A 12,882-nucleotide genomic window follows, 5' to 3' on the forward strand; every position below is an offset into this window, starting at 1 on the left:
TAGCATCCATCTTGGCTGATGACTGCAGAGGGCTGTTTGGATTTAGCTGACAGGAGAGAGCATCTTAGCTAATAGAAGCTAACTGTAAGCAACCCCACAACATGGTGGAACATCTCCAGGCTTGTGTTATTTGTAGACATGAAACATCAATGTTGCATGTGTTTACCAAAAAAAGAAGAGCAAACAAAGGCAATAGAGGAGTCAGGTGAGATGGTGAGATGTTCGCATATCATGAATATTAATGAGTAGGGCTCCAAATCCTGTCATATTAAGTCCCGAAACAGGAGCGTCCATTAGGAAAAGGCTCACAAGGCATTTGTTCAAACCAGAGACAACAGCAGGTTTGTGGAAATAACATGTGTAAGCCGTTTTTAAATAAATGCTCAGCTTTTATTACTTCATTTAGTATTAAAAGAAAAGAAAATAATCCCACTAGAAGCAGAATCATAAAATGTAATCAGCTGTTTTATAGTCCAAAGTGTTACAGTGTGACAGATACGCACAATTAAAAATGACTTGGGTTTGACTGAGGAGAATTGTATGTATTCAGCAAAGAAAATAATTGTGCTCAATAACTATAATTTATTATACAAACTTTAGGAGATTTAGGCCAACTTGTGCAACACTCCACGTCCTGCAAAGTGAAAAACAAGAGGTGCAAGCAAACAGAGACTGAAGCTAGTGCAGCTCCAACCGAATGTGTGAGAACAGCAACGAATCACAAGAACAACAGGATGCATGCCAGGATCCTCGGAAACTAACAATAACAGTGTCACTGCTGCTTGATGCTTTAATTGGCATCTTCTGCTGTGAGACTGACAGGACATTTTGTGTTTCTGCGAGAAATAGTGAGATAGCGTGAATGTGTTAAGGAGATAAATAAAAGCCAAACACATAGGCAAACTGTTCCTGTGAGCTGGGAGAATGAATGTCAGCTATTCTGATTCACTCCATCCTGCTCGTTCTGTGAATAGTATCTAAAGGGATGAGCTGCTATCTCCTCGCATGACGTTCCTGGCTCCGGTGTGTTTAAACCAAATTTGTCTGCTGCTTCCTGTAAGACGACAGGAGAATCCCCAGGAAACTCCATCCCTCATTGGAGGAAGCTTCATCGAGGAGGAAGCATGGCCATGTATGTACGCTGCCTGTTGAGACCCATGGCTGCTGCACAGCGTGTGTCGAAATCCTGTAGTATGTGTAGCGCTGCCTCAAATAGAAACACAGACTTCAATGGGAGTAAACAAAAATGGCTCCGAAGTACATGGCCTACATGTGGTGACAGGTTTAGTAAATAAGCAAGAGTGTGAGCCTCTATGACGCAATTTTTAAAGTATTTTGACCTTTTTTAGGAGCTTTCTTTACTTTTGTTGTTTTTTAGATGGTATTTTTTACGATTAGGTAATTGTAGCTTTGTGTTCCTGAAGAAGCAGAAACTCTGGTTGCATTGAGGGAATGGGATGCCCTATTTTAAATCAAATTCACTGTTTTCTTACCACATTTAAAACATTACATTGAAACAAATAATTACAGTAAAAGGAACGTTCTACGAAGCTGCTTTCAGCTACTACGCTGCACACTGATGCACCAGCTACTCTATCACCTCATGTGCCCCAGCTCGAGTAACCTTTATATCTAAATTGAAAACTGGGATTTTTTTTTCTGCCTCTGAGTGATTTTTTACTGTGCTGCACCTTCTGCACTGTAACTGCTCAGTCTTTAACTTTGTCTTTTTTTTATCTAATTTTATTTCTGTACTTGAAATTTGTTTTTCAAATCTGCTGTTTTATGTTCTAACAGTTTGTTCTCGCACATTGAATCGTTTCTATAAATGTGCAACATGAATAAAGCTAACTTGCTTTGAGGCATTAAAATATTTTTTTCATTTTTCATGTACATGTAAGCCCTTGTGACACTTCACCCTCCATGCCTGCTGGTGGCGGTCAGAGGGACCGGTGGTGCCTCTGTCAGTAAGCCCCAGAGCAGCTGTGGCTACACTGAACATCATCACCATCCGCGTGTGAATGATTGAAATGTAAAGCACTTTGGAGTCCTTTGCTGAAAAGCTATGTACAAATTACAAAAGATCTCGTGTGGTCGGTTTTTAAGCGGCCCTCGGCTACTTCCATGTAAAATCGAGGTTCTATATACACAAAAGTGACCAAGTTAAAGTCAATTTTACGTTTTCTAAAACCAGATGTGGAGATAATTTTTAATCAAGTTAATTCCAAATATTAAGCTAGTGATGAGAATCAGCTCCTCTGAGTCGGTAAAGAGTAAAATGCCTTCTCCGGGTCAGGGACGAGGTCCTGTCCCAAGTGGAGGAGTTTAAGAATCTCAGGCTCTTGTTCACAAGTGAGGGAAAGACAGAGTGTGAGATCAACAGGCGGATTGGTGCTGCATCTGCAGTGATGCGGGAGTTGTACCGGTCTGTTGTGGTGAAGAGAGAGCTGAACCAGTAGGCAAAGCTCTCAATTTACCGGTCCCTCTATGTTCCTACCCTCACCTATGGTCACAAGCTTTGAGTAGTGACCAAAAGAACAAGATCAAGTGGCCGAAATGAGTTTTCTCCACAGGGTGGCTCTGCTCTCTTTTAGAGATAGGGTGAGAAGCTCGGTCATCTGGGAGGGACTCACAGTAGACCCGCTGCTCCTCCACATCGAGAGGAACCTAAGGTGGCTTGGGCATCTGGTTAGGATGCGTCCTGGACCCTGAGGACACGCTGGAAGGTCGGGATTCCCTCGGAAGAGCTGACCCAAGTGCTGAGGAGAGGGAAGTCAGGGCTTCTCTGGTAAGGCTGCTGCCCCCACAACCCAACTTTGTGTAAGGGGAGGAAAATGGATGAATGGATGGATGTGGAGACCATCTTGAATCAAGATGACTCCCTAAGTCAAGCGATAGTCGTAGTACCAGTGATTACGATAAATTTCATTCTGTGGTTTATAAGATATTTTTGTAATAAGCGTTCTAGAAGACATTTGTACATATACGCTCACGCACACACACACACACACACACACACACACACACACACACACACAAAATTTTATAATTTATTGAATACAATCTCTCTAAAGAACAAGAACATTTACTGCCTGCTGTTATTGTCCGTTGTCGTAACGAGTGATGGTGAATTGCATGGGTGGGAGTCTTCTCATGATGTACTGCATGTTCCACATGGACCATGTTGCTCCTGTGAATAATTTAAGTGAATATATTAAGCTTCAGACACCTCAGCCTGTCTGTCTCTTTTATTGGCAGCAGTAATGTCACCTCATGCAACCCTATGCCTGCAGAAGGAACATTTATTCGTAGTTTAATTTAATAAACAAATTCACAAAAGAATCTAGTCAGTTTGCATCAAATCTTCACTCGTCTCTCAGTCAACATCTCCAAATTTCACACTGTGCACCGTGGACTCTGACCAGACATCACAGGTGTTTGTTTTTTTAACACATTCAGTTACATAACGTGGAGCTGTCTTTTCCTCCCACAGCTGTTTGCTCTCAAACAGCCCATGTTGCATTGGTTTGCATCCCTTTTCCGCAGTAGTATAATTATCCTGGCCCACGGGGGCAGATCCACTTCTATAATCAACCTGTCTGTTCTAAAGTACACCAGCCTGACCTTACACTCCCATTACCGCTCATTACAGATGTAGAAAAAGGACCCAGAATCTTGGTCAATGGAGCATTTTTAGCTGCTCAGTACAAGCTGATGTTCTTTTGTTTGGTCAATTACAAAATGTGTTTCCGGTGTTTACTAACACTAAAAAAGTTTGGGATCACTTGGAAATGTCCCATTTATCCATTTCACAAAAACATGAAAATTAGATGATTTTAAAAGAAAAATCTCCATTTTTAATGTAGGCCCATTATCAGTAAATGTCATTTGTCAGCATCAGTCTTCTTGTGTGGCTGCAAGTTAATTATTATATAGGAGTGATACTGGCTGTTTGATTGGCTCCTGTTTCATCCCACTGATCTAAGACACACTAGATCTATCTGCATTCTGATGCTGATGTGGGATCAGCTTAACTGAAGACCCTATTTAGATCATCCATATTGTAGGAGATGCTCCAAGCCGCATAAGGTGGGATGTAATCAGATTACTTTGACATGAGGCAGCTGGAATGTCTGCCAGGTTGGAAAGATTGCAAAAGATTTCCGCTGAAAAGCCAAGTTTGAAAAAAGCATTTGTCTTTTCCAAATCAAAAATAAAATTCCAACTTTACATCTGCCAGTTCTGTACTTTTATATTTACTATTCATGTCTAACTAAGCTACAGTTAAAGTTTAGAAGCCCAGTTAAAACTGTAAATTAAAAATGCTTTTGTGCAGCCTGTCACACCTGATAAACTTTAAGCCACATTCTTTAAATAAATAAGAGGACTATGTTATACTTCAGGTGTTCAGACAAAGATTAAATGTATCTTAGCATCATTCATCTCACAGTCCTTCACCATTCAGTTAATACAGACTCAGAGATTTGTCTTGTTTCTGTTTAAACATTGTGGTAAACCTTAAATATGCTCATTTGTCACCTTGGTTTGGGACCTGCTCAGTGAGTTTTCCACTACGTGGGAGACTAACACCCGCTGCAGCCAGGATAAAATCCTTTCTGGTAATATTCTACAAACCTGGAGGAGCATATGCTTCGTGAAGACGCAACAGACTGGGACTCTGCTTTGGGCTGAAAGAACTCATCGCTCATGTAGGTCAAGTTTTCAGAGCTAACATATATAGGATCTACTTAACATCTCATTTTTGTAGTTTCAGAATATTAGTATTTTCAGCCATTTTATGTCTGCACAAAAAGGAGGAATTACAATATTTGTTTTTTTATTCATTTGAGGCTAACAAATGTATTTTAGAGTATATTAATGCTGCTGTTGTTTTCCCAGTTTTGTTCTTTGTATGTTTGAAAAACGTGGTTCACTTGTTTAACCAATACATTTGCAGGGATCTCTAGTAGGAATGAATGCCTCAGTCCTTCTCTGGAAGTGTGAGAGCTCTGTTTCAGGTACTAGAAGTGAGCCACATCAGAGCTGAGCTTCAGACGGCAGGATTGGAGACTTACTTCCTGATATTTGGTCACTTCTCCTCTGATTGGTTAACAGCATCTTGACTCTACCACTGACTCCATTTGCTCTACAATGTTGATGTTTTATCTCCACATATAACACAAGCCTGAAGGAGTTCGGCTGTGTGGTGGAGTTACCTTCTACTGTTCGAGACATTCTCTGCTGTTTCCTGGACACTAAACCAACAACAGCCCATGAGTCCATGATTAATAAGTGACAGTGTGACGTATCTATCAGGCTTTTCTAAACCTAGAGTTTCACCGTCTATTTTCAATCAGAAGCTAATGCAGCAGATAGGTGTAGGAGACTATTTTCATGTTCAGCCTGCATGAAAAACTCGGAGTGACTGATTATAATCATAAATGATAATGAATATTTTTAGTGTTCCACACTTTTGACCTATAATTCAATGACTAAAATGTGCTCTGGTACTCAGGAACTGAGAAGAATGTTAACCCGTTTACATTTGTTCTAATCACTTCATAACTAGTCCCTAGAGCCCAGATAAATAAGGACTGTTCCATTTCTCATCCATATATAAGTGGAACATTAGTTCAGAGACTGCATCAAAAACACCCTCCACTGGGTACATGATGTCTGTCTCTGAGCTGGGATTTTTCTAGACTTCTGTGCAGACTTTTGTTTTTTTCTCTCAGTCTGGTCTGCTGTTCTGTCTGGTAAAAGGGACTCTGTGTTCTGTGTCGTGACTGTCTGCTCGACTCTGCCTTCCAGAACTCCGGAAGCAAGACTTGGGATGGAGAAGGAGGATGCAACATCCGCGTGATCATCGCCCGCGCGCCAATGGCAGCTCGCGCGGCGGACAGAGGACGTCGGCATCCCCTGCCTCGCGTGACGAAATGGGCGGTCCCGGGAAAGCTCGATCCCGCTGCGTGGGCGGTTGAGAGGAGCGTAAAAGGAGCTGCGGCGCCGGTATTTAACAGAGAGCCGAAGAGAGCAGCTCAGGCACAACAGTCCGACTAGAGCAGAGCGGTTTCAGCACCACAGCGAGCGGACAGCGACTAGAAAACTTCTCCATCATGGTTCTGATCTGGACCCAGTTCGGTGTGAAGCAGAAAAACGGCAACGTGAAGTGCAAAGTGCGAGTCATGCACAGGGGGGACAGCTCCGGCTCATCATCATCAGCGGTAAGTTCGGTTTTCACCGAGTTTGTTGGATCTTTTGTTCTTTAAATAACTTAGAAATCTCACCAGATGAACATGTTAGTCACAAATTAAGTTTCATGCGATTCTCTGGGTGCCAGAGCCTTTGGGTTCATTCACATGCTAGAAACGAGGATTCTCTGTCAGCCAATCGCTGCAGAGCATCTCAGTCGTTGGGGGAAGTCTTTTGCTTCTCACAATTTCCTCACATGGTTCACCTCGCCATCCCTAATGTGTGAAGCCTCAGCCTATAGAACACCAGCATTCCCAAAGTAGCTCCGAGATAAGGGTGTTTCCCCACAGACAGGGCACATTTAAACAATCTGTTGTTGGATCTTCCTTTTATCATTACAACTTCATAAAAAGATAAGATTTCCACTTGTCTAAATAAGTATTTTGTGTTCCTGCAGGAGGGCACCAAGTGTGAGCAGGACACGCCCTGTCTGTCCATCAAACCCACCGGCAAAGACTTCTACAAAGTCCTGGGTGTCACCCCTGACTCCAACGAAGATGAGATCAAGAAGGCCTACAGGAAGATGGCTCTGAAGTTCCACCCAGACAAGAACAGCGACGCCGACGCAGAGGACAAGTTCAAAGAGATTGCAGAGGCCTACGAGATCCTGACTGACCCCAAAAAGAGAAGCATTTACGATCAGTTTGGAGAGGAAGGTGAGCAGAAAGGAGATCTGATCCTTTTGGTTTCACTGATATCTAGCTTCAAATGTTATCTGGTTAATATCTGTAAAGTAGGCAGCTTCATGAATTATTCCTGTTACTTGGAGCTAAATACCAAGGCACGGTGGGAGGTTGATGACTAAAACTCTCTCAGTGTGTGCTCAATGACAGCTGTGAGCCTGATTAAATATGAAGAGAGGAGTTCAGCTCCTAAATTTAGAAAATGTGTCTAAACTCTGGTTTCTTTCTGTTCCGTTTCAGGCCTTAAAAATGGCATTGCTCCAAGCCAAGGCAACCTCTTCCGCAATAATTTCCCCAGCGATCCCCATGCCACCTTCTCCTCCTTCTTTCACAACTCCGACCACTTTGACAGCTACTTCAGCAGCGACGGCGACAGCGAAGACGACCTCTTCAACCCCTTCAGGCGGTTTCCTTTCAGCCACCTGAGCGGCTTCGCTGGCTACGAGGCCGGCCAGCACAAAGGCCAGCGACGGTTGCAGGGTGACGCGATTGTGCACGATCTGCCGGTGACCCTAGACGATGTGATGCACGGCTGCGCGAAGCAAGTGAAGATCACCCGCAGTCGCCTCAACCCCGATGGCCGGAGCCTGCGAAACGAGGAGAAGGTGCTAAATGTGGTGGTGAAGAAGGGCTGGAAAGCAGGAACCAGGATCACCTTTCCCCGGGAGGGAGACGAGACACCCAACAACACCCCTGCAGACATCACCTTCATCCTCAGGGATGAAGACCACCCAAGCTACAAGAGAGATGGCTCCAACATCGTCTACACTGCCCAGATTACCCTCAAAGAGGTGAGGTTTTCTGTGAAATGCTGAAAACTGAGCAGAAGTGAAGAAAAGGCAGAGCTTATCTAAACTAGATGTAAAGTTTAAAAATATGCTGAGGACAGAACATAGTGTTCTGTTCCGGGGGACACACAAATGGCTAATATTCCCCCACAACGCGACCAGCAGCAGTCCTCCAGCCCCTCCGTTACCTCAGCAGCCCCTGCAGAGGCAGAGAGAGGAGCTAAATTTAGCCCTCACTGCTGACTGCGCCCACGAATCACACTTCACCCTCACTCTCAACCACTACACTTGCTGCAGACTCCTCTGCTTCGACACGCCAGGCACAGCAGGACCTGTTTTTTTTTTTTGGACTCTATCCATCTCAGCCTCTCACTTCCACCAACCCACGCACAGATTAGCAGGGTAGCAGTCACAGTGGCTGACATTTCAAATAGCTCCTCCATCGTTCTTTTGGCTCCCTATCAGTCACCGAAACACTTGACTCCCACACACAGTCATAAAATAGAGCAGTGATTATAACATCTGTGGCACGGTTGCATAACAGAAAATCTTCTTGGAGAACTCGCACGTCATATTTAACACTTATGCAATGGCTCATTTTTGGATGCTAGATTATGTGAACGTAGGATTTCATTCTGATCATATGAGGACATAAACAACAGAACCGGAGGACTAAATGCATCTTTCTTCATTTGTTGACAGGCTCTCTGCGGTTGCACGGTCAATGTCCCGACGCTCGACAGCCGGATGATGCCTCTCCCCTGCAGCGACGTCATCAAACCCGGCGCCGTCCGACGACTGAGGGGAGAGGGGCTGCCACTGCCCAAGAGCCCGTCCCAGAGAGGCGACTTGGTGGTGGAGTTCCAGGTGCTCTTCCCTGACAGGATCCCACCGCAGTCCCGTGAGATCATCAAGCACAGCCTGGGCCAGTGCTAGCCCGCTGACATGGCCTCACCGTGCGTCTTCACCATCACTTCACAACCACAGCCTTGCCTCTGGTGCTAAAATCACAGCCAATCACAGCCTCTCATTGTGTTTGGAAACGGCAAGCGGTGCTGAGTTGTAGGTCGAACCGGACCTAAAGGACTTTTGGCACAACACACAATTCTGATGCCACAAGAGCAGAAGGTGCAGAACCAACAAATGGTTTCTTTTGCTACCTGGAACAAACATTCACTCAACAGCCTTCTCTTGAGCGAAAAACAGTCGTCCGTACTGTAATTCTTGCTAACTTAAGGTGGGATGTCAGTGTGCTGGTCAAGTCTGTCAAGACTTCCTTAAAACCCGAACAGTAGAGAGAAGCAAGGAAAAAAACAACTACCTTCTTGTTTTTCTTCTTATAGTTATATGGTGCTCATATGACTGGACTTTTGCATTGATTTATTACAATAGCATAATGTACTTGTGTGCAAAGGTCTACTTTGTGTGCAAAAATAAAAAATGTTGTCTCTAAAAGAGATTCAATTGTCAAATGTTCTATTGAATTATCAGAAAAGTTTGTATATATAAATATATTTATTGCAATATTACTGCTGCTCATGTATCTTGAAAACATGAATAAATAAATAAATAAATAAATAAATAAAGACAAGAGTTGCACATCTCTCTTTTTCACTTGTCTTTGCTGCAGACGTTTGTTTAACTATGCACCGTTAACTTAAAAAGGTTACGTTTCAACGGCCCTTTGGTGACAGCTTTCCTCCCTCTCTGCTGCTGACAGTCTGATGTGAAAACCTCTGCACAGCAACACATTCAATTCAAGTTTATTTATATAGCGCCAAATCACAACAAGAGTCGTCGCAAGGCACTTCACATAATAAACATTTCAGTGCAGGTCAGTTCATTAAGCCAATCAGAAAAAAGTTTCCTGTATGAGGAACCCAGCAAATTGCTGGTGTCATAGTCTTTACAGCAATACTTATACTAAGCAAGCATTTAGCGACAGTGGAGAGGAAAACTCCCTTTTAACAGGAAGAAACCTCCAGAGGATCCTGGCTCAGTATAAGCAGCCATCCTCCACGACTCACTGGGGATCGAGAGGACAGAGAAGACACACACACACACACACACACACACACACACACACACACACACACACACACACGCACGCACACACACACACACACACACACACACACACACACACGCACACACACACACACACACGCACACACACACACACAACATATATACCAAGTAATGTGTCTATGGTTACATTGTGATTTCTTAGTAAATATTCTATTTAGTGAGAGATAAACTTTATTGTATTTATCCTAGTGAATCTATAATTAAAGGGTAAACTAGTAGTAGCACATTCAATGTCAAAGAAAGTAAAATGTTATTCAATTCAATTCAGTTTAATTCAAAAATACTTTATTAATCCCAGAGGGAAATTAGAGTCTCAGTACACACACAATTCTGAGATCAGACATGCATACATACATAGACACATTACAAGAATTGGTGACTGTGGTCATTCGCAACCCGAGTCGCGCTACCGTTATAGATCAAGAGGGGTTAAATGAGGATAGAGTCAGGGTCAGGGGGAGAGAAAAAGGGCACTTCAGAGTTACCCCCGACAGAGAGGATAGCTTTGCTATGCAACGAAACACCTCAGACAAATAAGCAGACAGACGTCAGACAATATAAAACCTAAGTGTCCACTAGGTGGGGAAGAAGGGTTGGGACTCTCCACACTTCAGTGCGTGCAGCCGCATGGAGCAGTGCTCTTTACCTCCGTTTTGGACAGGGGAGGGGGATAATAGTTTAGAGTGTACAGTGACTCCTAGATACGGGACCACGTCCTTCCCCCATCACAGTCCTGCCCAGGCTGGGATAGGGAGAAAGGGTTTCCATAGCGTCAGCTGTATTCCACATTTCTTCTGAGGGGGGAGTTTACAATTCAGCCTTGCAGGCTTCAAGGGCACCAGATTCAGATAAAAATTATTTTGGTTACAGACAGAGATCATTTCCTCTCTGCCTTAGAGTCCTGTTGGTCTTCAATCCCTCTAGTTCCAATAATGGCGTACATTAATCCATCCCAATCCGTGCTGATCCGTCAACCAGAGAGGGAGAGGGAGAATGTTTAAGTGGTTAGCAGCCATGTTCAAGCCGACGGCCCCCTCCATGAGGCCACCACAGCTCAGCAGAACATCATTGTAGCTTCTTCTGGGGAGAAAAAACACTTAAGGGAAAAAATAAAGTAAACAGCTGAAATAGCAGGACCTCTGAGCATATAAACTTAAAGGGCCTAGTGCGTGTGTGTGCGCGCATGCATGCATGTGTGTGTGTGTGTGTGTGTGTGTGTACCCTTGCAGCTCACAGAAGCAACGCTCCATTAAATTTTATCGGACCCTCAGGCCTTTAGGATTAGGTGTTACATTAAAAAGTAAAAATAAAAATACACGCTCAGAAAAAAACATTGTAGAAGCTCAAAGACCTCCTCAAAGCAGCGTAATGATCCACAGCTGAAAAAAGTAAAAGACTGATTCACTCCACCGCCCAGGGTGAACCCAGGAGGAAACACAGCCACAGGCTGATCAACTTCAACATAATGATGAACTATGATGGGCTTCCTGGAAGAAGACCCAGAGGGGCTCCACTACTGACAGAAAAACATACAAATCTAGACTTAAATGTATGTCAACCAGCTCTAAAGTTTGTGCGAAAATGTTCTTTTGGCTGATGAAACCAGACAGGAGAAAAGTGACCCTTTCGAAGAAAAAACTCTAAAGCATGGAGGGGGTTGGTTTGGTTTGAGGCTCCTTTGCTGCATCTGGCTCAAAGTTTCTTGAATCTGCAAAATTTTTAAATGTCTCGAGACAATCGAAACCTAATGGGGAATTAGGACACAACAGATGGTTAAATGCAGTCAAAAGCTGATTCAGGGTCAAGTTTAGGTAAATCAGGCAGAAACGGCCAAATGTCGGCCGTTAAAATCGGTCCAAGAAAATCAGCAGCACATATCAGCCATCTTTAGTCCTGGTCAGTATCAGTAATGGTAAAGCCAACATCGGCTGATACTGGAGCCAAACGTGCTGCCTAGTGGGTTCATTTATTCCATTATTTAAAGGCACACTAAACAATTTTTCCTATTTTTAAATCATTTTTCTAATAATTTTCTTGAGCCCTTTACAGGGGTTTATGAAATGTCACTCAGACAAACACCGCCCTCTGTGGCCAGATTACTGCATTTGCAACTTCAGAGTGCCGGTCCGGTCTGATGGACTTAGAAAAAAAAATGGAGCTGAAATACCTGGCACTGCCGTCGGGTTCGTGCACGTTTCCTGCATGTTTTAGATCATGATCACAGCTGATTTGTTTCAGTTAGTGATGACTCAATCCTGTAGACTCTAAAGATGGCTGGGAGACATTTCAGCTTTTAGATTAAGGTGTTAAAAAGACACACAGCGAGAAGATAAGTTTTGCTTTTGGCTCTTCTAAACAGACACTAGGGGGTGCTAAAGGCAAGCCAAAACTGCCTAGTCTCCCTTTAAAAAGCATCAGAATCAATGACCAGAAGCAACAGCTGACTTGTGTTTAATACTGAATAGATGTCACGTTGACGGTGTGGATGAAGGCGGACCATGTGTGGTGGAGCAGATCAGGAGGCAGGAATGGAGGCACGGATTAAATAAAAATGGTTTTAATGGCAGAGCGGGAACGACAGAACAAAACAACGCTGACAACAAACAATGATCCAACAAAGACTCATACAAGAAGGGAGGTATAAATACACAGGGGAAAATCAGGAACACATGGGCGGATTAACACGGGGCCGGTGAGAACAATAAAGACTAATCAGGCAGGGGAGAGACACAGCCAGGGAGGCAGGAGCAGATTGTGACAAGGGAGGAAAAATAACTTTTATTCTACTTAATTTCAACACCTTTGTTTTTGTTTACTTTATACACATCCACATCTGTAAACAACCATTTCCGATTCTCTATCAATAACCATATATAAATCAATAACTGCTGTGTCTCTGCTGCCTTTTTTATGTGTTTTCAGGAACTTTACTGCAGCTCTCCACGGTTTTAAATAACTGCAGGTTACTTTTGCTCCGTGTTTGGAGTCAACAGCCATCATTTCAGTGAAGGGCCATCCAATCATCACTGCATTCACATTTTCTCTGCACAGGATCTATTTTAACCCATCAT

The 12,882-nt window shown here is 43.5% G+C and overlaps 2 protein-coding genes across 2 annotated transcripts in view; both read left to right on the forward strand.

The window, feature by feature from the left end:
• LOC107373312 (homeodomain-interacting protein kinase 4-like) overlaps window positions 1-12,882 on the forward strand; it is a 745,746-nt gene that overhangs the window by 679,227 nt on the left and 53,637 nt on the right. The window lies entirely within an intron of this gene.
• On the forward strand, window positions 5,942-8,814 carry zgc:122979 (dnaJ homolog subfamily B member 5). The gene is made up of 4 exons (XM_015942983.3): window positions 5,942-6,224; window positions 6,650-6,908; window positions 7,176-7,726; window positions 8,426-8,814. Exons 1-4 carry the CDS (start codon window positions 6,117-6,119, stop codon window positions 8,657-8,659), a joined length of 1,152 nt encoding a protein of 383 aa, XP_015798469.1. The 5' UTR covers window positions 5,942-6,116; the 3' UTR covers window positions 8,660-8,814.

The sequence above is a fragment of the Nothobranchius furzeri genome, chromosome 6, assembly GCF_043380555.1.
Source record: "Nothobranchius furzeri strain GRZ-AD chromosome 6, NfurGRZ-RIMD1, whole genome shotgun sequence".
Classification (NCBI taxonomy): Eukaryota; Metazoa; Chordata; class Actinopteri; order Cyprinodontiformes; family Nothobranchiidae; genus Nothobranchius; species Nothobranchius furzeri.